Source organism: Corapipo altera, unplaced genomic scaffold (assembly GCF_003945725.1).
Source record: "Corapipo altera isolate COAL_440 unplaced genomic scaffold, ASM394572v1 1b, whole genome shotgun sequence".
Taxonomy (NCBI): Eukaryota; Metazoa; Chordata; class Aves; order Passeriformes; family Pipridae; genus Corapipo; species Corapipo altera.
The window spans coordinates 5,972,231-5,998,829 of NW_020884881.1; the positions used below are offsets into that span (position 1 = coordinate 5,972,231).

The window sequence follows — 26,599 nt, forward strand, 5'->3', positions numbered from 1 at the left end:
GCAGGGAATGGCAGGTACCTGTGTGCCACTGCTCCAACTGAGGCACTTAACCCAAAACCACTGTGACCGATAAGGGATGAAACTACCAGGGCAAAATCCTCCAAAAGATTCTCCCAGTCCTGAAATCTGTCTCTGACACAAGCTAATGCATTAGCCAATGCTTTAATTTTGTTAAGGTCATGAACAAAAGAAACCATTACCTTGACTCTGACTTTACAGGATGTTAGAATAAGCCCCTTAGGAACTGAAAGATTGGTTTATAGTTTCAACTGCATAAATTTTAGTAATGCCATAGGAAGCTGCCAGGTTTTAAGTATTTTTTGTTCTTCAAACATTTTATTTTCTTGAAATGTGCACTAAAAGGCTTATTAATATATTTTTTTCCTCCATTTCATCTGGTTACACTTGAAATTAATTTCACCTTTAAAGGAAAAGGTTTCTGAAAAATAAATCATATTTTTTGAAATAAACCCTGATATCCTTCACTCATAACACTTCGCAAAGTCATATGCAATTGAAGTCACTGGGCTTGAGAAGAAAAATGTCAAAAGTTAATGTCAATGATTTCCTTTTCATCATCAGGTTGCAACAATTTCCAAGTTTCTGTAAATATAAAATTGTCTTGTTCTTCATCTTATAATGCCTATGTATTATCTTCAAAGATTAAGAACAAAATGTCCTGAAAGTAGCAGCAATCTACACAAAGTACTGTCACCATCTACTGGTGTATTTCATATGATGATGTGATGGGTCAGTAACCCAGGTTAGACAGTTATGTTACAATTTACATGAATATTGCTACTCTAAATTTCTTGAATATTTGAAAACTTGATGAGGTTGCTTTAAAGAAGTATATTAACAATAATATTTTGCATCTCTAAAATCTCAAGGAACAATTACCTTCATTATTATGATGATTTTTATTTGAAAATTTGTGATAACAAAGGAACAGTAAACCAAGCTGTTGTTGCATAGCAGTAGTAAACATAAGGGAAAATAATGTGACATTTCTTTTGGGATAGGACTGATAATAATTGCACCCACACAAGTTTAATCTTGGGAATCCTTTCAGTGATTGCAATTCACTTTCTTTAATGAGTTCGCTCATTCAGTCTTCAGTGTTCCAGAGCTCGATGCTATTAGCGCTGCTTTCTTGTACCTGTAAAGAGGTTGAACAGACAAATCACTTGTAGCAGACTACAAGACTATTGACATGTGCATTGATGGGATATTGACATATTGACATATCATGATGGGATAGGCTATAGCAGTGGTGATCCACAGAAGACAGCACAGAGCATTGAATAACATAAACCTCACTAAACTGAGAATAGTGTTGGAATTCAAACCAACTTAATTCAATCAAATACAGTTGTGCTATAGACTGTGCGTAGAACGTGCTTTGGAAGACTGTGTTCATGTTTTTTATTTAACCTTTCATCTGTCAGTATTTATACTATGACTCAATTATAGATATTATGTAGTCTGTGATATAAATACAGCCCAAAACAGATATTAAGCTCGGAATTGCCAAGAACACCTGAGGGAATTCGAAAACTATATGTTGCTTTTTGCAATATATGTAACCATTATTCAAGTGCTATTTCAAACTGTGTGAATACTCAAGCTGGATTTCAGGGCTGTTTTTTACTAGTTACAGAATCTAAAAAATGGGAATGGCTTACTGAGAAGAGAAAGAGAGAGAGGAAGGAACAAATAATTTTTCTCTTTCTTGTATGAGAAATGTTCTATTCTACAAATGACAGTTATGTGCGTTATGGAGAAATCCTTAGCACATGACCTGCTCGCAAATGTTACAGTCAAATAGAATTCAGTATTATTCCCATCACTGACCTTAACAGAAGGTACGTCTTTGGGTATGCAGTATGACATTGATGGTAGTGATAGAAAATGGAGAGTCTTAAAAAGGTTTGTTAAGATGATTTGGTCATGCTTGTCAAATCTCAGGTATCTCTGACTCATTTCATTATTTTATATTTTTACATTGAATCATGGGATGTTTCATATTGAGTGTTAGGATGGAAGACTGAATACTAGTATACAAATTTGACCTTGTGCAAGATGGCCCAGCCCTGCGGAGGTTGGCAATGTCTACTGAACCATGAATATGTATGTGTGATTAGTACACACTTTGCCTCACACTGCTGTCAGTTTTTCTCCAATGCTGGTCAAGTGTGACTGTAAAATCTGTCCTAAAATTTTGCAGAAATAATCTGTGCAGGCCCAAAAATATACAGAAAATGAAGAACTAAGCCAATTTGTAATCCCTTGGAACCTTGCCACCAGCAACAGATCTTGGGTAATTCATATGAGTACGGAAACCTTTTGGTTTGGCAGTTAATTTGTGTGGTAGTAGGAGAAATTGCACTCAATATCTCCCAAGTTATTTACTGTTGAAACAGAAATTCTTTCAAACATCAGTATTTTTAGGTGCTATCAGAAATTAACAGCTCAATTTCACAAGTTAAAAATCAAGTGTTAGATCTATTTAGTATAAACTTTAGCATATGAATTCAATGGAATTTTCTTCAGCCAGTCTTTAAAAAAAAAAAATCCTGCCACATATTAGCTGTAATGGGAAAGATATGCTCATATAGAAATGATTTTCACACACCTGTCTTTAACATACATTACCTTTCTCCATAAGTCTGTCTTACAGCAAGATAGATCATAAATGGACACCCTTTCAACCTTACTCAAAAATCATAAAAAATTGTTTTAATCAAAATCAGTCTTCCATAACCAAAGAAGGAATATGAATGAGTGTAGGGGGTTAGCCTTGCTGTCTGCCAATTGCTCAGCCATCCATTCTCTCACTCCCCTTTCTCAGTAGGACAGGAGATGAAAAAAAAAGGTGAAAAAGGTCACAGGTTGAGATAAGGGCAGGGAGATCACTCACAAGTTACTGTCAAAGGCAAAGCAGACTTGACTTGGGGAAATTAATATATTGTCAATAAAAAATACAATAGGATAGTGAGAAACAAAGACAAAATTAAAAATATCTCCTCCAAGCCCGCTCTTCTGCTCTAACTCAGCTTCATTCCTAACTCTTCTAACTCCTCTCCTGGTATAGTGCAGATAAGCAGGTAATGGGGGTTCTAGTCAGTTCATAATCCTTTGACTCTGCCACTCCTTCCTCATCACATTCTTCTTCTATTCCAGTGTGGGGTCCCCGCCCATGGGATAGAGTCCTTCATTAAATTCTCTAACATGGATCCTTCACACCAGCTGCAGTTCTTCATGAACTGCTCCAGTAAGGTTCTTTCCATGGTGTATAGTTCAGGAATGGTTTTGGTTCCCTACACGGTTACAGCTCCTGACAGAAAACCTGATGCTGGGGTCCTCCTTCGGCCTGTGTCACTATGGTCTTCTCCATGAGTTTCAGGAGAATCTCTGTTCTGGTGCCTCAAGCACCTCCTCTCCCTCCTTCTTCATTAACCTTGGTGTCTGCAGGGCTATTTCTCTCACTTCTCTTTCATTCCTTTCTCACAGCTACTACAGAGCGATTTTTTACCCTTTCTTAAATATGTTGTCACTTGACTGATGGGCTCAGTTGGGTCCAGCTTTGGGGCCATTTTGGAGCTGGCTGGAGCAGGTTGTGTCCAACATGGGGCAGCCTCAGCTTCCTGTCACAGAGGCAACTCCTTCAGCACATTGTCCTACGAAAACTTTGCCATGTCAACCCAATACAATGAGTTTAACAGTTACAGACAATTCAAAGCATTTTGCTGAAGTTTGTGTGGCCTTCTACAGGTTTTTTCATACTTCAATATTAGAGCTTTGTAGTAAAGCATCACCAAATTGTACAAAATGCTGTTAGCAAAACCAAAATTATTATTATGAAAGTATTTCCTTATTTTTCTTTAGAAAGATATAAAAACATGACAAAATTATGTAAATTGCTTTTATTGTATTAACCAGGAGCATACATCACATCTTTCACTTTTCTTGTAACAATACAAAAAATATGGAAAATTCAATGTCAAAAAACCAAAACCAGAAATGTAATTTAAAATATCTCACCAACAACTAAAGAATGAAAGTCTGTCTTACACATCACAATGGATATAAGAAAATCATCCACTTAATATAACTGCTTTTTTAATAATAGGGTGTTCAACATCTTTGGAGTAATTGTTTAAAGATAGAAGGTTGTAAAAAAGAAGAATGTAGTGTCAGATTTCACAGGAGAACAGATACACTGCCAATATTTATCTGAATACTAAAGAAATTTTTAAAACTGTCACTTACACTTCTGTTTTTCTTCAGTAATTGATACTCCTGTTCTTGTCTCTAACAAACAATAACTTTTTTGAGATAATTTCAATATAATCTATATGGATATGAATGCATCATTCCTTACTACAAAAAATATGAATATGATTTAAAATCATATTGTTGTAAAACAACTTATAGATGAAGAATGGCTTACGGAATTCACAGCAGAAATGCTATTGTTCAGTTCTCCAGTCACCCAGAGTAGCTATATGATTGTAATAAAAGGTTTAGGAGCCTTTTACTTTAGCTTAAGAAAAAGAGAACACAAACTTTCCATCAGAAACATGTATCTACTTTGGAACTACCATTTTTTTAGGTACTTTGAGAGCAAACAGGAGATTTCTTGCTGAGGTATCAAATTCTGTGAGGTTTTTTTGAGTCAGAAAGAATAAAGGCTGACCTCTATACTGCAGTTTTAGTTGCAGCAAGGACAATACTTTATGAAATTTTACAAATACCCTAAAATTTTCCTTTTAAAGAATATACCAGACATAGAACTCTGCCTTCTCTTTTTTGGATAATGAAAATTCTGGATAGTGTTGTTACACAAATGTTTGGGTAATACTGGACAGTATTAAATCATACCTATGGATAGTTTTCTGGGCTATGAAGAGAGGAGGTCACTTGTATAAATCTAGTGAAACCTTCCTGGATGCTGCCACCCTATTCAGGTGTCTGGCTTCAAGGTCGGAGACAATTTCATGTTCGGACTCCAATGCTGTTCTTCTCATGAATGCATCAAATGGAGTGGAGAATCGCACTCAAAGGATGAGAAGAAAGTTACTTTTAAAGCTGTCATTGTCAAAATTAAAAAAATCACAATGAGGAGCATGGAAATAAAAAATCTGTGCATTAGTTATTTCATATAGCTGCATCTAAGAGAAATTTGATGTGGACATGGAGTAAGTTTCACTGGTTTATACTCAGTTTACTCAATTGCAACTACTTTTTTTTTTCCTTTTGCTTTACAATTCTTCCTCAACAAAGAGATTAAATTTGAGTTTCTCTTCTGATTTGTCTTCTGAAAGAAGACAACTTTTTTAATTGCTTCACATCACACAGGTTTTTAAATGCCTCATAAAAGTAAAATATTTCAAATAAAAATTATTTGATACTAGACAGATCAAGGAGAAAAAGAAGAAAAAATCCTTCCTGAAAATATCTTCATTGATGAAATTACCAGTGAATGACCACATGCTGTAATGTTTATTGTTTTCCAGAGAGATGAGAATGTTTGTGCATTTGATATAAATTTGAATGTGATGTCTTTGTCAATGAACAGAATAGATAATAAGCTCCTTTGAACAATAGTGACTGGGAAAACATCATGTGATACATAATACGGTTAAATATTGTTTCTAAAGCAGATATTATTTTAATGAATTGTGGCATTTACTCAGCTATTCTCCCTACCAGCAGAATCTGTTTCAATGGTAGGAGCTTCAGTTCAGGGAACTGGGCAGTACAAAAGCAAGAAACTCAAAGAATTGTGTCTTTTAAATCTGTTCAAGATATATTTCTTATGTGTTACTCTATAAAATGGCGAAAGATTCTACTATGAAAGCTAAGTGATTTATTACCTTGATATGAAGCACAGGTGAACATATTTCTTCCTTTTTCACTGATACCATTAAGAAGTATTGCTTCATTTATCTTATATATTCTACCTTCATTTATCTTACATATTCTACCTTCAACACTTGTTAGCAAGCTCCAATACAAACTTCCAAAAGAAACTTTTGATACTCCAATAATGAGATTCCTCTCTACAAAATACAGTTCTGGAGACTGGAATGTCATTCTTTTCACTCCTTCTGCGGGTAGAATATTAAAAATAAATTAAAAAATAATTTAATGAATAATGTTGAAAGAACAGAAACATTGTCTTGTCTTACTAACTATCCTCTCTTTTTAAGAGTAAACAAACTAATAGCCTTTTCATAGGTAAAAAATTCTGAAAAATTCTTAGTTGAATGTACTTCATACTTCAATGTCTATGCTGTTGAATGATGAATTACATTAGTTCTTGACTCATACGGTGAATAAATCAACCAGATGATTAGTAGTACAATTAAGCCATGGGAAAAAAAAATTATATCAAGAACATCAACATGATACATTACAGGGTACGTTTGAGAAAAGCATTACAAACAAACTCATTTTTAAATATGAGAAAGCAAATAATTTTCCCCTTGCCTCCCCAAGGATGTCAAGAGCTGCAGCCAAGCTCCTTGGGACAAAACTACAAAATCTAGCAGGGATTGGTTAACATAAGATAGATGCTTACCAGGCTGGAAGACATTCTCTGTGCATTTCTATGAAAGGCTTGCAACAAAGTTGCAATAATAGCATACATGGGAGACATATGGAGCTAAGGAATCCAAGATAAAAAAAAGAAAAAAGAAAAATACATATTAGCTAATTTAAAGTCTAGTAACTGAAGCAAAATAAACTATAAGATCTACCTTCTTTTCTTGTTTTTCTCACAGGACTCACTGTAAGATATTCAAATTAATTAAAATGTAATTGTTTCTACTATTGAAGGCAAAGTCTGAAAAGTCAAAAATGTCTTTTCATTCAAAAAGTTTTCCTCTGGCCATCCTTCTGTATTACTCCTGACACTTTAGCAAACCTAACTGTCATTGAGCTTCTAGGTGTTCCTGATAGTTCCAACCCATAACAGTCTATATGTCTAAAATGTTTCTGCTTGATTTTAGAGTCATCACACAATAAGATTTCCCTGAAGAATAACAGCCTTATCTCTGAATCACCTCTCATATTTATTTTACCTTTCTAGAAAAGGAAGTTTGAGTAAACAGTAGACCTTTCTTTTCATTTGGATGTGTAATGTAACTTAAGATGGCATAAAAAAAATTACTATGATAAAAATCACACGAGCAGTAAATTTCATTTTTCAGACAGTTAACTTATTCCAAGTAAGTGGCAGTCACACTTCTGCTATAGCTGTGACTCTTTCCAGGAATTGCTATTGTGCAGTCTAGTTTTTCTCAATTGCAAGAAATCTGGTGCACATTTTGTTGAGGAATACATCTGATCCAGGTAGCTGGGCTCTCAAGGTGCACACTGAGATGCAGGTTGAGCTCTGGGTGGGAGTCCAAGACAAGAGGCTGTGAACTGCCATCCTTTGGGATAATAAAGGACACACAGACAGGTGACACCAGCCAGGTGAATGCATACTGGGAGACGCAGCAGGAGCTGGGAATTGCTGATCTTTTGGCTAACAAAGGAGATGAGGACTGCTGATGCCAGTGGGGTGGATGGACACAAAGAGGGTTGCAGAAGCCGAAGAGTCGGAAAGAAGAGTGAGACTTGTGTGCAGACAGAATGTGAGGGTATTAAAGTGGTTCCTTTGCTGGGGGTCCCTCTTCGGAGGCACCAGCTCGAGCTGTTTCTGTGTTACTGCGCCGGAAATAAATGCCTTTATGGAACTTGACATCAGAGACTCTGTTGTGGGAAACCTGGGGCCAAACCAGAAAGGAAACCTGGTCTGGCTGTGTGTGAGTGGTGTGTGCAGGGAGTCAAGTGGGGACCTGTTGGTCATTGGAGCCACTGCTGTGAAGGGGCTCCAGTCCCAGCAGTGAAAGTCTCTGGTGTTGGGAGTGGGACTGACAGAGTCTCATGAATTGTCAGATTGGGAAGTGTCCTTAAAAATCTAAAACTTCAATTTTCATTTTTGCTTTTTAATGTAAATATTTTATATATTTATATATACATTGAGAGACACAACATCCCAATTCCATAAAAGAAAATAACACCACAATAGAACAAATATACACATAGTTTACCACACAGAAAAAACTCAAGGCTGTAGCCAAGGCCTCTGCTATCATGGTAAAACTAATGTACACAAAACTTCCTAATGACCTCAAGTGGACCATGCCCTCTGCTACAGGTAAATGGCATATCAGATGGAATATCACTTTGATTAGTTAGTCAGCTGTCCTTACTATGTCACCTCCCAACTTCTTGCCCAGCCTATTGGTGAAGAGGAGAATGTTGGAAAGACAGCCCTGACACTCTATCAGCACTGCTCAGCAGTAGCCCAAATGCTGGTGTGTTATCAACACGTTTCTAGCTACCAATACAAAGAACAGCATTTTGTGGGATGCTGTGAGGAAAATCTTAATCTCAACTGGACCCAATGCACACATCCTGTCCTAAAATTTTAGAACAAATTATTTCTCTCACATTCTTCCTTCACTGTGACGAGTTCATCACTTTCCTTTGATATGACTCTTTCCTGGGACAGAGAGGATATTGCTCACAGTTTTACTGAATCAGCACTCTGGGCTCATTTTACTTTTGCATCAGAAAAAGCATAGAAGTAAATTTATTTTCCAGCCTGAAAACTTTTGCTAATTATTATTAAAACCATAAAGCTACCACTGCCTGGTACAACTGTGTTCAGCTTCTGCAGTACATGAACTTGAGTAGCAGCAATTTTTTTATGTTTGAAGTGAATGGAAAATATTCTAAAAAATTCCACTCTTCTTTATAAAAAACAGCCTAACTGTTTATAAAGTTAAATCTCTCACTGTGGAAATTTAAGGTCTTGGCTCACTGTAAATGTGGCAAAGCTCCAGAAGATAACATGCTCTTTGGAGGTGAACCCTTCAAGCTCAGCTCTTTGGTATTGATTGTGACATTTTCTTGTCAGCATGAACATCCAATATCCAACTTAGGCAATATTTCTCATTAAGTTGTATAGACTATGAACAGCATAAACTTAAAAAAATATGCAGTGTCAGAGCACAGGTAAAGTACAGTACACAGTTTTAATAAACTGAAAACAATACATCTGACAATCTTCTCTAATTTTACCTTTGACACAGTTTATGTTTTATTCCATCCAGCATCTCTCTTTTTGTCATTACTCTAGGTTCTGCTTTTGTAATCTTTCTTTTTTTCCCAAGTGAGTGGCTTCATGGAAGGCTTGATACTTCTTCACTGAATTCAACACTAATACTCTCATTGGCAGCAATGGTCCAGTATCAAGCTCATCTCTAAGAAAGTAAAACTTTTATTACCACTGCTCTGTTAAGAGTTGGATACTCTTCTCTAGTGGTACAATTCATGTGTTAATTCTTCACTAGACTCACAGATTTTAAAGCATGAAGAAAGCAGCATGATGAACTAATCTACTATCTTGCATAGAATAGAGCATATTTCACTTCATTCTTATAATGCATTCATTACTTCCAACTATATTATCTTTTTCTAAAAGACAGTTCTCTGGAATGAGTGACATATAAGGTAGAATGCGTCATGGCCTTTGGTTAAATTGTTCCAATGACTCATTAAATCACCAAACAATTACATTTCAATTTTCAGTTTGTTTCATTCATGATGAAGTCACCTCCTAAACTTCAATAAACCAAAAAGCATGTGTCTGTTAAGGCACACTGTCAAAACATGAATACTTTTATCTGTGCTTTCTGAAGCTCTTTTAATCTGTCATCATTGCTCTAAAGAGCTTCACACAGTCAGTATTCAGGTAATGACCTCACTAATGTAATGGACTGTGGTAATAAAATTTCCATCTTTCTACTCAATAGTCTCTTGCTTATTGAGGCTCAATAGTCTGAAGGTGTTATCTGCCATGGGAACACTCAAAGTGCTTTCTGAATACTCACATTTCAAATTTTGAATTTTGTGTTTGTTAATAAAGATATCAGATTACACCTTGCAGAAAGCAGAATCTGATCCATTTTGCTTATTAGCTTAGAGGTATTAAACAGAACTAAATTTCAGGAATCCTGTGTATTCCTTGTACAGAGATAATTTGCCTTTTCAAACACACATATAATTACAGTTTACCTGACAGAGCCATAGAATTATTTTCAAATTTCCCAAAATTTCAAATTCCCCAAAGCTTAGAAGACTATATCCAGTATATGTATATAAACTGAGCATATCTCTGTGACTGTAAAAGACATGAAAAAAAACCAAAATGTGTGGAAATTTAGACAAACCAGAAATTAGAAAGAGGATAAAAAAAAACAAGTCGAAGTAAAATGATGGAAGGGGAAAACCCTAAAAACCAGAGAAGTAGTTTGAATTAAAGCATTGGGAATGAGGGAATAACTCTGTTGTTTTGTGGAAAAGCTAGACACTGTAGTTGGATGAGATTTAAACTGTAAAAGGCTTTCCATATTAATGGGAAATAGCAAGGTTGCTAAATAACAGTATGATAGATGTTGTTAAATCATCGGGTCCAGACAATTTTGCCTGCAAGTGCTTTAAAGAGTCAGCTGAGCAGATCACTTGATCATCAGTGATGATTTTCAATAAGTCTTGGAGCACTGGAGCATTTCCAAAGGGTTGGAATAAAGCTAATGTTATGCCAATATTTTAAAAGTATAAATGGGACATCTAATTATAGACCTGTCATCCTGACATTGATCCCAGACAAATTATGGAACAAGAGGTATGGGATTTGATGAATAACCTATTAAAAGAGTATAATATAATTAATGGCAATCAGCATGGGCTTATAGGAAAGACATACTTTCAAACTTGCTTGTAAGCTGATCAGGAAAAGCTATCATTGGACTTGGATAAGGATGGTGCTGATGATCTTGTTTTACTTCTATAGGTGGTTTAGTTTCATAATGCACATGCTGATTAACAAAGAAGAAATTGCAAACACCAACACTATACATATCAAACTGAATAAAAGCTTCTAACATGTAGGCTTTAATAGACTGTATTTAAAGAACCATCAAAGAGTGTGTGTTCTTCTAAAAACATGCCAAAGGGCTTATTTTTGTCTTTATTTGCAGGCTCAGTAAAACATTATTGCTAAAAGAATATAGTGGACAACACAGCAACTGAAGGAGGGGTAAATGAAGAAAAGTAAAGATTGCTGACAAGAAGTTGTTATCCCTCTGATATTTAGGATAAAACAATATTTTATTATAGGCAACAAAAATTATGTATCTAGGGACAACAGTGTAAAGAACACTCAGGAAATGGGAACTCTATCCTGAGGATTAAAAGTCTAAAACCTTGGGGATGACATGGTAACATACTACATCTGGAAAAACCTAAAGCAAACCTGGCTTGTGCAGCATTCAGACTATCCTTCTTGGAATATGAACTCTATCTCTGTACTCCTCAATTAAAGAAGGACACTGATATATTGAAAAACAAGTACAGGAAACCATTGGAAAAGTACTGAAGCATCAGGAAGTAAATCTTACACCTAAACTTAAGGTACTGCTTTAAATTTTCTGATGCACCAGTTTCTTTGCCTCTTTTAGCATAGAGAGCACAGCAACAACTTTGGTAGGAAGAAGTCACCTTTCTTGACTATTCCCAAGGAGTTCAATCTGCTTAAGGACTACAAAAGAAGGTAAAGGATTCATCTGACCATAAGACGTCTGTACTTACATTCAGAACAGAAACATGGCTGTGGAAAAACGTGATAACCAGAATCCTTTTACAAGACAGTGAAGCTTTTTTTTTCTCCTCTAAAATCATACACTAATTCTAACAGAAAGTATAGTTAAATCATTAACTGTGAGCTTGTTTGACTGCAATCATTTCCCACACTAATTGACTTCCACAAGTCAGCACTAATACATTATTCCCACAGATTTTGCTCTTGCTATGTGCTGTCCTTCATGGATCCTCTTTAATTCAATAGCATATATGAGATTTATGATCAATGTGAATTCAGTCACTGTATAAAAACAACTTTAAATACCGAAATCCAAATGAATTATTTCTTTACACTTTTTATCATCTTACTGACAAAAATGAGAAAAAAACACCCACCACCAAAAATCTACAGAATAATCTGTAACCAGTAGTAAAAGAAGTAGCACAGATAATTTCTTTGGGCAACAGAAAGTAAGATTATAATGCGTAAATTCAGAATTTGCTTGTAAGTTTACCTGATTTTCATTCAACTTGTAACATATTTCCCTTTCTTTGGAACAGAACACAAGGAATATTATATTCCAAATGTTTGGTTTGATTTCTAGAGAATACTACATATTTCTGTACTTTGAGGAATAAAGAATATGTGTTCCTCTTTTTTATGGCTAAAAGGTAATGTTTTGAAATGTTTTAGTTTCACCTGGCTGTTTATGCAGTAACCTATTTTGAACAAAATTTTTTGACAGCATTCCCAGCCCATTCTGAGGAATCAAATACAAAATCTTGTGAATCAAAACTGAGATATTATAACCATAAATTTTACTTTACTGGATGTTGACCATATCAGTTTCCACTGAATTCAGCATGATACTAACTAAAACTCTCAAACAGCAATGTCAAGGAGAAACAGTATTCCATAATTCTGACTGATTCAGGACTCCTCTGCATAGCAGACAAAAAAGTAATTGAAGAAATAGTTACTTCTTTCAGTGCTGGTTGTTCCACTGCTCTCTTTTGATTGTGAAAAAAATAGCAATATAAAATTCAAAGCAAAGAAATGTTGAAAAATAAGAATATTTTGAAAACCAAGCTTAGAAAAAAACTGAGTTGGCTTTGTAGCCCCAATGCTACTATATGGGACCAGTACCAGTAATTAGCCAACTGAAGTTCATGCAAATTCCTAGAGACTTTCCAAGTAAGGAATGCTATTTTGAAATAGAGTAAATAATGGAAGCCTTATTTTATTAAATACTACATAAAACTGCTTCAATATTTCCATCAAAATGTGGTAGAGAAGTTGAAGAGCAGAAACACATACAAGAATACAACTTGCCAATGATGCAGTGCCAGAGTTAAATTTTAACTGGAGAATGATTTTATAACAAGCTAAAAATGCATTATCTTGCCATTAATTGATTGGCAAAAGCCAGAACAATCACTATGAATGTAGCAGATTACCTGATTCCTAAGTATTTCACACTGCCAAGGTACTGGAGTGTGAAATTAGTGTAGCACTTATGCAATATACAGGCATCGTGAATATGATTATGCCTAAGAGATGATTCTAGCAATGGTAACTTGAAGCTCAGGCTAGAACAATTACTCATTTACATCAGGTGATAAGGGTGACAATTTTAAAGTTAAAGGTCTCCATCTTGATTCCTCCAGGCTAACAGCATCTGTATGGATGTAGTCAATGTAGCCATGCACCAAGTAGTGTGGAAAATTTATTTTCAGTTGAGAGGGCTCATTTTATGAGTCCTGTGTGGTGAATATATAGCTAAGGGAATATTTAGCTATGGCTCAGTGTGTTACATAGAGCACTAAGCCATGGAATATATTTAAAGAATAGAACAGAACAGAACAGAACAGAACTCTCTTAAGGGACCTACAAAGGTCATTTAGTCAAGTTGCAATATTTTGCTTATACAGTTTACAGGCTGTAAAGTTGTACATTGACTGCAAAATTATAAGGTGGTTGAAAATTATGAATGGTCTAAAATGACACAGTAAAAATGATGAACTGAGAAAAATCATCTAAGGCTAAATCTAGGTGCTGATCACAACATGTCTGTTTGGATACTTAGTCGTAGTCAGCTGCTCATGAATGTAGACAGACTGTGCTCATACTTCAATTCATGGAAATGTCAGTGGTGATCAGTAGTAAACCACAACCAGTGGTGTTTCTTAGAGCAAGGGCATCAGTTCAGCCTCTTTGTCTTTTTCAAGGGGATCATTTTGGAAGATGCAGGTTCTCCACTCTGTCAGTAAGGGCACAGCAAGAATGACTTGATCTTCGCAGACTACTCAGTAAGTTGTCTTCTGATCAGGCTAGGAAAATCAAGCTATCTATGTATCTACCTATCTATCTATCTATCTATCTATCCATCTATCTATCTATCTATCTATACCTGCTCTAAGAGACTTGCATAATGGGCCAAGCTTTTGACATGACCTGAATTCCCCTATGTTCAGGATAAAATATTACTTTCCTCTATCCCTTTGGTATGAAAAGGTTGCCAAGACAGACTCCTTGCTATGCTCCTGCTAGCATGCAGCCAGAACCAGGAGGAGTAAGGTCTGTGAGAAGACTGAGATAACAGGTAGGTAATGAGTAAACTCTGGGTAGTTTAGATTGGGTAGCCTGGTCATTTTTCATGAACCAAGAGAGTCCCATTAAACACCAGTGGAAAACCTCTCTACCCTAGGAAAACAGTATCTATAATGCTGTCCATTTTATTGGCCACTCCGTCTGGAGCTTCAGTGAGAAGGCAATAAGGTCCCAGATCTACCAGATCTATCACAAGTAAAAGTTCTTTTTTTTTTTACTGACATTTAGAAAAGAGGTGATTTTTTTCTTTTTTTCTACTTCACTAGTGTTATACACAATGAAGTACTTGTAAAAATGTCTTGAATAAAACTTATATGGACAACTTATAGCACGTGATATGATTCTTGGGTTGTCCCACACAGGATCATCATCAATGATCCTGATGGGTCCCTTCCAACTCAACATATTCTATGATTCTATGAATTGAGACACAGATTGGGAAGAAACAGCCCAGTTATGAAGATATATCTTGAATTTTGCAAAAGAGTTTTGACCCTTTCTACAATCTCTATTATATCTCAAATGTGTATTTAGCATGAACTGACAGTTCTCTCTGCAGCTGGATGTACCATCAACCATTCCTAGAATTCCAGTAGACAGTCTGAACTTTAAAAGAATCCCATTCTCTTGAAATAGCACAATCCCAGTATTTAAAGTTTTTATACAGTGACTGAATTGACATAATCTCTTATTCTATCAGCAAAGCCAACTTTCATAGAGCTTCTCAAGTACTGATGTTTGAAAGGAAAAAAACCCAACATTTCTTTGATTGTGGGCCGGAAAATATCTTGTTCTTCAAGAAAATGCTATCACAAATACATGGAGGTGGTTGTCCTAGGCATCTTTATCTTTCCACTCCTTTGTATTGATGTCCTCAAGCAAGAATTCTTAATTTCATTTTGAACATATTACCTGCTGAATTATAAATCTAGAAACACTGACAATTCGCCTGAAGTAGATTTATTTTAATATAATGTGAAACTTTTATTTGGATCCTATCTTCCTCCAATGGCAATGTAATCACCAAGATAATTTGCATGATTAACTGGAAAACTCTTTTTCCATACTGCACATGCACACATGAAAACTCATGTTGGTTTATTTTCTTATGTATTTCAAAATGCAACTGAACACAGTTCTTTCTTGTTGAACCTAAGATTCATGAGTCTACAGAATAAGTATATTTTTTAAAAATATTTGAGGGAGGAAATGCTTTAGATATTGCTATTGAGACATTAGCTTTCATCTTTTCTAAAAATTTTAATAAGAAATATGGGTGGAATCAGTAATGGTCTCATTCCAACAATGTTCCAATAACTTGCTTTAACATGAGCCACAGAACTAATATCTGAGAAGGTGACACATTATCCTATTCTAAGCTGATCATTAACTAATACAGATTTTGCCAGATATGTGCTATTTTGTAAGTAATCAGTCCTTTTCAGTTCCAGTGTGATGGAGACAATGATCATGGATGCTGATATTTTCTGAAAGAAGTTACTGTAAGAACAATACCAGAACCACTTATGCATATTAGCCAAGCAATTCTTGTTTCTTTGTAATCAGTTATCCACCTGTCTGAATTTCTCTCACAACACCTCAGACATTTCTAAAAAGGAGATGACTTTTTTCCACATATGAAAAAACATGCTGATTAAATTTTCCTTTGTCTATATGTCTATATGTCTATAAAATCCATATCAACAAATTCAATTTTCAAGTTACTAATCTGCACATTTCATTATTTTTTTTTCTTAAATTAATCTAAGCTTTCAAAAAGCTGAAAGTTCTCACAGACTGTGACTGAGCTTGCCCAGGCTCTCCTGGCACCTCAAGCCGATCAGAGTGGTTATTCATAATGCAATGGTGCTACAAAAAATAATTATATTCACCTTCTATCAAAACATTTTTTGTGTAGTAGACTTGTTTTTGCCTTTCCTCGCATCTCAGGAGGGTATAAGATGAGGATGAGGGACCACTGTGAGAGCCAATAGTGTGAGATGGAACTGACACTGAATTAAAAACTGGGATGAAAAGAAAGAGAAATGAAATCAGCTGGTAAACTATAGCATGAGTAGTAAAGAGGAATCTAGCAAAGATATAGAACCTTAAAATAACAACTGTACCCTTGTCAGGAGAGATTGAGAAAGGTCACGAAGAAAGGAAACTTAAAAAGTATATGAATAAAAAGCAGAACAAAAATTGATAGGAGACTTCTGAAACAGTACTTGTCCTGGCATCAGCAGTCTATTCTAGAACAGGAACAACATAGAAAAACAAACAAAAAAAGCCACATAAAAATATAAATGGGGGGAATGTTGCACATACCTCTTCCCATTTGTTTGCCAGTTAGAATCATCTGCACAAAGGAATAGCGAAGGGTGCAATAATTTTCATTCATAAGACATTACAGCGGAAAGGCAAATAAAGTGGAGCAGTTAGTCTGAGCAATTAATTCTTATCATTCAGTTTGTAAAACTGACAAAAATGCATGACCTTCACCAAATGTCACTGAAACCTTCTCTCTTCACCCGTACAATAACACAAACCAGGGATTTTTCTTTACTGCATCACTCATAGAAGAGGTCCAGCTGATGGAACTGAAGTTCTTTGTCATCCAGCTGAAGATTCAGGTAATGTAAATTGTATCACTTATTAGAAATTTTTAGTTTCTTCCACTTGTTTTTACAGGAATTAGGAATATATATGCAAAAATTCACAATAGATCTACAGGTTTGACATTCAGATTCTCAGATTTCCTCACCGACCTGACATAGGAGGTGAAATAATTTGTCTCAAGGCTTTAAACAAGGTAGAAGAAGAGAAAGAAAATGTTCTCTCAAAAAAGTAAAAAGACTTGTAGGTCAGGCACTGGACTTGCACTCAGGAGACCAGTGTTCATTTCCTGATTCAATAGCACATTCATTATATAACACTGAGCAGATCTATGTCTCTGCCTCCCATTTGCAGAGCAAAGATAATGCTGTTTAACACTCTCTCCCCACAAAATCCCAAAAACTACTATGAATTGCTGAAGCTTTCTAATTTTTGTATATTCACAACTTTGTCCATATAGTCTCTCTTAGGAAGAGGCTGAAGGGAAGGAATAAGCCAGCATTTCCTTTCCCACCAAAAATTTCCTTCCTCTGTGATCAGCTAACCTGACTGGTTTTGTTACTGTTCAGCTACTCTCACTCTTTTGTCCTTGTATTGGCCTGGTAACCCATAGTCAAACTCCAAGAATGTTACCACTCTCAGGAGTCATTCAGATTATGTATTGTCTTATTTATGCTTGCTTCTACCCTGGATATCATCTTTTCTGCTCCTGTAAATTCTTTCTTCAAGGAAAATCAGAGATGCAGGAAAATATATGTAGATAAATCCTTAGGAATGATCTTTGGAAATGAATACGAAGTTAAAAGCTTGATTGTAAAATGTGGACAAAATAGTATTTGGTGCTCAGCAACCAGGCCACCTCCCTCCACCACCTTCCTGTCATTCATAGGAAAACAGTTCTTGTTAATTATGTATTGCAATTTGTGCTAGAATAACATGCCATATGAGTCTATGACCAGAAAAAACCCAAAGTAACAGTAAGTGATATCTTAAAGCGCAGAAATAATTTTTGAAAAAAAATTGCTTACAGAGAAAATAATTTTTTAAATGTTATTAAGGAAACACTGAAAAGACCATTTCTTCATTAAATCATCCCCGTTGGGTGTCTATTGTGTTCTAGTTTTGAAAAAAGTGAGTCTCAAGTGATGCTATAAGTTTCACACAAATGTTCCAGTTATTTACCAAGTGATTAATACTAAATATATTATTTTAGTATTACAGATTTTTATTTTTACTGGAATCTTAAAAATGCTGCTTCATACATGCCCTTTTCCTGTTATTTATCAATACTGAAAATGTTTTATTCTCATTTGGCAACTTATTTCTTTATTTTCCCTAAGATTCACATCATAATTTTGCTCATAAAAATGTTTTGAAGCTGTATTCATTTTAATAATTTAACAATAATACTGATCATGTAATGTTTGAAGTGCCTCTTCAAATGGAGTTTAGACTTTTTATACTGTAGAATTTTATTATGGAGTTTTCCGAGGTAAGGAGCTGAATTTTTTCCACTCAAGCTCTTTTATATTCATAAATTAATTTATTTTGATAGGAAAAATTTCATTGCAGGCTGAGCTCACAATGTCACATAATTAGTGTTGGATTCCTTCCTTGCTTTAGCTGGATAAGCTCTCCAAAATTAACAAAACAAGTTTGAATGCAGTTCTTTTCTCCTCTCTCAGATGCAAGGCTTTGGGCAAGAAGACTTTTCTTTGATAAGTACCTGATTTTTCATTTGAGTTTAGAGTTTATGTGAAGGGAAGAGGACTCCATTGTCAATGTTTTGAGTTCAAAATGGGAGTCAGAAATTGTGAGTCCATAGCAGTGAGTGCTTTTTTAAGTACTCTGTCTCTGAGGTACTCTCTCCCTTACTTTAGGACACAGATGGAGATACCTATTGTCCAATAATCTAAACAAATTAACAGTTTATATGATGGGACTTACTTTATACTTGTGTATGTCAAATGTCTTGAGGAATCTAGCTCCTGCTGCCTGATCCAAATAAAATACAGGGAAATGCTAGGCTTTCTATTAAAATCCAAAATAGAAACATCAATCTACTCTTTTCAGGTGGTACACAGCATCTCTCTTCTGAACTGACTATTACTCTTAATACACTGTTCATGTATTTTACTCAGAAACACAGTAGACATTATTTCCTGTTCCCAGAATGCCAAGAATGATTTCTCAGTACTAAGAAAAGCCATCATTTTTTTCTCTGTAATTTGCTTTTTTATTCACTCTTTTGAAATGTCAACCTGGAAAAAAATTAAAATCAGAAGATGTATTATTATAGGCATTTTAAAAAGAATACAGGTACCAAGCTGGTAAGAAATGTACTACTTCTAAGTGAGGCTTGTCTTGTCACACTACTGTCATTTCTTTATGTCTGAATTACAGTAATTTTTAAATCCTAATCTTAATTTAGGGCAATAGGATGCTCACAGCTACTACATTCTGTAAGTGTTTGCATTTGCTGCACATTGACATTTTATTGAATGGACACCTAGAATAAATTATACATATAGGATAAGTGACAAGCAATAAAGGCAAGTATAGACATATCCGTGTATAACAGTAGCTGTAAGGGATAGGCAAGGTAGCATTTTCATACATTCATCAAATTTCACTAAAAATCTCTAAAGCTGATTAGAGAATTACAGTTCAAATAATCTCAGTGCCAAGAACTGATACAATTAGGAATTCTAGTTTTAACCTTTTTCTGATTAAATATATGAGTGGATAGGGGATGTCCTTTTTCTGCTGAAGTGTCATAGGTACCCTGAATTTTTTTTCATGGATCTTTTTCTCTAATTCACTTAAGCTTTCATAAAGCTACATTTTTTATTGCAGTATTGGTCTCTACTGCATTAGAATAAAGATATTAGCAAAAACAAACAAAAAAAAAAAACTTGTACACTGAAAGTCTAAGCTTCAAATCGAAGCATTTTAAAAAATAATCCAGAACAAACCAAGTTAATTAAAGTCTCAAATGCTCCCTCTTTAGGTGACCAAAAAAAAAAAAAAGTTTTAAGAACAGGCTGCTCCTAAATAATGCATATCTTTTTTTCTTTTAGAATTGCTGACACACTGCACTGTTTGTTAACGTGGTCCTTCCTAACTCAGTGGGGCACAGAAGTATAATCAGTGGGGCACAGATGTACAATCAGAAAATTGAGGGTGGAGCAGAGAAGTTTACCGTTACATGCAGGAGGCTGCTGAGAAGCCATGGTTACTTCCCACTTCTCTCAGCAAAGCAAGTGTGTGTTGAGGTGCCTGATCAGCAAGGTGAAGTGAGAATTTTACTTTTTCTTTTTCCCCAGAGTCAAGGTGGTTTTATGTTTTCAGCATAATTGAATAAGGTAGTGTCCAGAAAAAAGCACCCCTGGAATTCTCCCTGCTGACTGCAAAGGATAAAGGTTAGTCTTTTACTCTGTGCCCAAGTGTAGCTTCCACTCACACTTGAGCTACAGTGCAAGTCTTGCATACTTCTCAAAGGTTTACAGTGTCAGGGCTTTTGCACAAAAGCCAGAAATTATTCTGAAGAATTTACATGTCTGAGCTGAAAATGCTACTGCATGATAAACTTCTACTTATATTCTTTTCAAGTAAATGAAAATATGTAATATCATATATATATAAGCATATGTGTGTGTATGCATATATATATATATATATATAAAACTGTTCCAAGCTACAAGCCACAAGGATACTAAAAAAAAATCTAGGTAGATATCAGGAAAAAGGTTCCGACATTATGTCAATTTGCTGCAACATGTAGTGAATGCATACTTGCTTCTTTTTTAAAAAATATTTTAGATTAATCAATATTTGGTCAAATGACCTATGCATTTATTATTTCACTTTGAAAAGTAATTTCAAGGCCAATATGGACACATGAGCTTTAAATCTGTGTCAGAAATGCCCAAATGAATTTTACCCATTATACTTTGCAATATTCCAGAACTTTCTGAATTAGAAGTGGATCAGAAATAAAATATTTTAAAATTATTAAGGCTGATCAGAAAATTAAAATCTGCTATGGAAAAAATATTGAAGTTTTCAATTTACTCAGTAACTGTACAAAACTGAGATCTTTCAATTTACTCATAAAGAAATTCATGTAAAGATATGTAGATTGGTAAAAGGGATGGCCAAACTTTTATTCTAGCTGTTCTAACTGAAGCTATTGGATGGCTGAGGATTCAGGGTCTATCCATAATTCTCATTTGTTTTGACTGGAAAATACTATCTAAAAAAAAGAAAGAAACAAAACCAAAATAAAACAAAAGGAAAAACCCCTTGGATTTTATACGATCTCACTTTTTCAGTCAGGATTAATTGATGTATTTTGACAAAATTCATTTCATCAGAAATTCCAAACTGTTCTTTCTCCAACATTCTCAAATTTTAGTGATTTAGATAAAACTGGAGATAAATCTAAATAGTTTTTATTCCAAGACCTAATCCACATAAACCAGACTTGACCAGAGTGAAAATAAAAGCAGAATAGTCTCTTTAGTGAGCTGTGGTCACAATAGACTTAACCACATCAGAAGGTTGAATTTAGGATTGCACTTCTTTATTTCTAGAATTGCTGCATTCTAGAAACTGAAACTTAATTATAAGCCACAGCCACACACTTATAGAGATAAGAAAGATGAGACTAAATAACAGCTATTGTTGCTTGATAGCCTGTGAACAAGATCATGATGTGCCATCATGATTTGGATGTTACCAAATGTTTGGATGTTTTATTTGTATTATGTCATACTTTTAAAATAGAGGTTAAATTTTAATAATGAAAAAGAGATTTTAATTTTAATAAAATAACGTTGCTGAATGGAAAGGTATTTTATCACTGTATCATTTTATTGGTATGGATTTAAGAGGTTAAAAGATATATAATTCAAATATGATATGATTTTTTTTAAAAAAAGAAATCACTTAGCAAGCAAAACTTACTTCTCATACATGAGATTTTAATCAAGTAAACATACAATTCTATATCACATACAGTACCAAGAAACTTTTATTGCCAGAAAAAGACAGAAAAACTACTGAAACATCTAAACATTCAAACATGAGCTCAGAAAGCCTGAAATAATGCACAAATCTCAGGGGGTCAAACATAGTCTGTTTCCAATTCTCCCACCCAAGTGATTCCAGGTTTTCTTTCAACATAGTGACATGTGTGGCACATTCTTTTTTTTAACAGAGATCTCGTCAAGTCCTTACAATAAACAGATTCATACAACTCATTCTCTTGACATGTCACTCATGACACTTTTTCTCAGAGGATAAGTTTTCATTTCTGAATTTCTTACCATATGATAAGAGAGAAAATCACTTGAATTTTGAAAAGTGTGGAACATACTACATATACTAATTACTTCCAACTGTATTTAAAACTAGCTCTCATACTGCAATGTCAGCTATGTTAGGTATTCTCTTATTTCATTAAAGCATGACAAAAATTTTATTGAATATGAATAGTTATTAAAGGCTATTATAAACCCAGAAACCCTGTCATATGAGATTGAGAAAAATCAGATGTATGTAAAATCATCTTAGGTGTTGTTTGTTCTTTCAGAGATGAGGGTGTTTTAAAGAACATGTATTTAAGCTCAAGTACATAAAAAGTTATATCAGGCTCAGAGTTTCAGAACTCAAGATGTTCCTATAATAAGATGTTTGGAATGAGGGAAAACTTGTTAAGATGTTTGATAACATTCATGGCTATGGTCAAGACTTTGATCAGCACAATGAACAGAAGAGTTACACAACACAGGGAATTTATTTATAAAAAACAATGCCAGTTTATATGCAGGGTTGAGATAGTTATCAGTGAAAACTGGTGTCAACAGTAGGATGAAGGAAAAACACTAAAAGCTTCGCCTTGAAGTTCAGTGTCATTTATGTTGCCAGGTTGTTCTAACTCTCAGTTTATGGATGGATGCAATGATGCATAATTAGAATGTAAGCAGAAAGGACAATGCAGTCCATATAGGAAGGAGTGACTCTGAGACAATAGATATTGCCAGCAGAACAATTCTGGACATAAAGGAAAATAAAACCACTAAAACAGATTTGTGAAGTGAGATAATGTAGTGAATTTCTTTCTTTCTATGATCAGTACCTAAAGATTTTGAATGTCCCATATGAAACAAGGTTACTTTTGATTTCGCCTATGTTATAGGTTATAAATCTGAGAGAGGAATTTTTCTTTCCCTGCTTCACTGTAAGAAAAAACAGAGTTGGAGTGAGGGGGGTAATGGGAGGTTATTAGCTTTACAAAAGGTGGAGCCAGTTGAGCTCCATTCCTAGCTAATGGTCCATTGAATGGTGGAGGGGGGGGGGAAGGTTTTTGAGATTGGGGGAGCTGGTCGCCTGGACAGAGGACAGGTCAGACTGCGGAGTTCTCACTCTGGGACGGAGATGGGGGTCTGCATGCAGGCATTTGGAGAGGAGGCCTGGAGGCCTGTCTTTCTGGCTTCTCGTCCTGGTCAGCTCTCACTACTGGTCTCAACTTGCCTGCAAGATGTCTCTTGTATCCAGCCCGGATCTACCGTGTTTCCATCGGAGAGTTGCGTGCCCACGGGGAGAGAAGGGAGGAGCTTTGAGACACTGTCATCTGAGACAACAGTGAGTCCCGTGGGAGTGAACTGCTTCCCTTCCCCTTTTCTTCCATTGGGGGAAGGGTCCCCCATTTTCTTTTTGGCTTCTCCCGCGATCCAAGACCACCCCCCCAGACCCCGTGTGGTGACTGCCAGAGCCCAACAGCGCCCCCTGCAGGTCACCACAGGGTACTGCAGGCCCTGCACCTCCAGCGATCCAACAGCTCCCCCTGCAGGCCACGATTAGGACTGCACTGAAGGACAGAGAAGTATTCATTCAAACTTTTTTTTTTTTTCCTCTACGACTACTGTCTAGTTTTTTTGTGTTCTGTCACTGTTTTTTGCCAACATACATATATCTTTTAATAAAGGGTTGTTATTTCTTCTGTTTTTCCACACTTCCTCGATTAAAGCCCCTTAATTTTGAATTTAGAATTGCTGAGAGAGAGAAGTTTTGTCTATCTCATAACTCATCCTCTTTAGCAAACATTCCAGTCTCCTCAGACTGTGACAACCTATTCCAGTAGAGAAACATAATCGACTGTGGGTTTGGTAGTTGCAGATAAAAGTACTTTCCAGAGCAAATACTTCTTATGGTCACCATTGGAGTTTTGGCTGCATACACTAATCTCCATGTGTTATGGTATGCCCATGCACACTTATTTGATGATGACTTCAGGAGCGCTAAGAACCATCCAGGAAAAATTTTAAAAGAGGATCTGCAGAATATGACTACTTCCCTATCTTCTATAAAGACTGTCATGGTTTAACACCAGTCAGCAACTGTGCACCACCCAGCCATTTGCTCATTTCCCCCTGGTGGCATGGGGGAAAGAGTTGGAAAAGTAAAAGTAACCCCAGCCAGCAGTTCCAAAGACTACTCAACCAAGATTTCTAAGCCAGGAAAAAGAAAAAAAAAAAAAAAAAAAAAGAGAGAAAAAAAAAGTATGCAGAATGAAACCGGAACAAACTCCTTTTGGGTCTGAACAAGGTACATTTCCAAGTTTAAAACAAGTTTAACAAGACTGAGTTTCTGATCATCTGCACATGCACCAAATCTTTCCTTTGGGTAAAAAACAATTACTGTCAAGCATGAGTAAGATCAGTGTGGGAGAAAAAAGATCAATAAATACAAATTCTACATACTATAAACTGTGGCTCTTGAAAGAAAGCAGGAGAAGAAGATGGAACAACAGCTCCTGAAGCTGTATATTCCAGTTTAACATCAAGGCATTCTTAATGAACAGAGGAAAAGCAATGTAAGATTCATATCATGCAAATGTTATGCAGCATCTTTTATATTTTAACAACATTTCACAGTAGTTTACAAGAGAATTTAGTCACTTTTGTTTCCGAAGTGATGTTAACAATTTCAACTTCAATTCCATAGTCAGAATAAGAATGTAAAGCAAAAGTCTTAGTTTTAGGTTTTTTAAAGTAAAATCTTAGATGAGACTGTGGTCTCATCTCTGAAAATACGTGTTCATAATTGTTCTTAATGAAGACTGGGTGGTGCAGGTTGGAGGATAATATAACTCTATAAGAGATGGTTGCTTTTTTTTTCTTTTGTCAGTTAAGGACAGAATAATAAGATAGTATGCAGACATGGGTATGCTAGAAACCGCATTGCAATACACAATTTGTTTAGATGAAACAACAACTGTTACAAAAGGTCACAAAAATCTTCCTTAGCTGAGATGACTGTTCTCAATCATATGTTCCTGTGGGTCTTCAGCACTTGGTGTACATGATTTCATGTCAATCTAAGATTTACTGATGAAGCTGTGGTCAAACACTTGACACCTATCCAATTTATCCCACTCTAATGTCTGTATTAGGTGTACTTCCTATTATAGGTAACAGCATTAATCACATCAGTATCACTCATATAGTGCTCTTGCAGTATTTGCTGTTGACCTTATAAATTTAACTGTAATAGGTCAAGCTGCTGAAGATAATATACACTTGCAAAAAAAAAAAAAGTTAGCTTTGCTATTCCATATATCCTGCATTAATATATTAAATTAGTACCATTATGATTTCCTATATATTACATTTAAAATTTTGTATGAGATTTAAAGCCTTTATATCATTGGAATTTATCATGCAATTATGAGGTTTATATTTAAATGTTATTCATATATATTTTCTGTAAATGAACAAAACTGCTAGCACATAGATGATATAATTTTTATTACATTGTTCTACTTTAATTTTCCCCTTGATTACATTTTGTGCAGGTTGTATTCTAAGCTCTGTGATGAGAAGGTATCAGTTCACATCTAAGGAGTTCATGGAGGATTATAAAACAGAATGCTGAGATAATTAAATAAGTATTAAGTGGATTAGTTGGTCACATCCCAAAGCTCTGAAAGGCCTTTTCAGTGGAAAAAAATGCAAAACTACTACAAAACCTGATGGTACAATTTTAGTCATGGATTTAGGTGTCTTCGTGAGAATGAGCTTTGACTTTGTCATAGTTTGTCCTTGCTACCTTACAACAATTATCAAAGAGTCACGACCATGTTATAATTATTTGCTTTTTCCAGTATTAGTTTACATAGAAGAGAAAGAGTCTAGAATGAAAATTTGACTCTTTGTATTTCCCACATGGATTCAATGAAATATGTTAAATATAGGACCTTCTAATGTATCTTTTTTTCCACACTTGTAGAAAATAAGAGTGCTATACTACTGGAACCAAAGTGTCTTTAAGTTCTGGATATTTGTTATCTGTAGCAATTTAGATAATGGCCATTGTTCAGGAAAAAAAAATTGTAAATTGTTCATATTTTATACTAAACTATGTTTATTTTTAACCGTTATTTATTTAGAATTAATACTTATAGCAGGATCAAAAGGTTGCAAATTAAGTGGTAGCTGAGAATGTAAATAATCCTTCTTGAGAAGAAAACATACAAAAGTGAAAAAACATTGGATAAATACAAGGATTTCCTTTTTTCAAGAAAATGACCAGACTTCTTAAAGTGATAGTCACAAGGATTACACGTAGAAACTAACTGGAGTGATTGTTGGTTTTCTCATTCCA

The 26,599-nt window shown here is 35.1% G+C and overlaps 1 protein-coding gene across 3 annotated transcripts in view; it reads right to left on the reverse strand.

The window, feature by feature from the left end:
* Positions 1–6,094: 6,094 nt before the first annotated feature.
* Positions 6,095–26,599, reverse strand: part of FAM19A5 (family with sequence similarity 19 member A5, C-C motif chemokine like) — a 509,545-nt gene continuing 489,040 nt past the window's right edge. For 2 of the 3 annotated variants that reach the window (XM_027639732.1, XM_027639733.1), the window contains exon 4: positions 6,336–6,670. In XM_027639732.1, the coding sequence (XP_027495533.1) occupies positions 6,551–6,670 (120 nt within the window). In that variant the 3' untranslated portion in view covers positions 6,336–6,550. Of the gene's footprint in view, positions 6,114–6,335; positions 6,671–26,599 lie in introns of those variants that run through there. The other variant, XM_027639730.1, reaches the window with a different exon arrangement.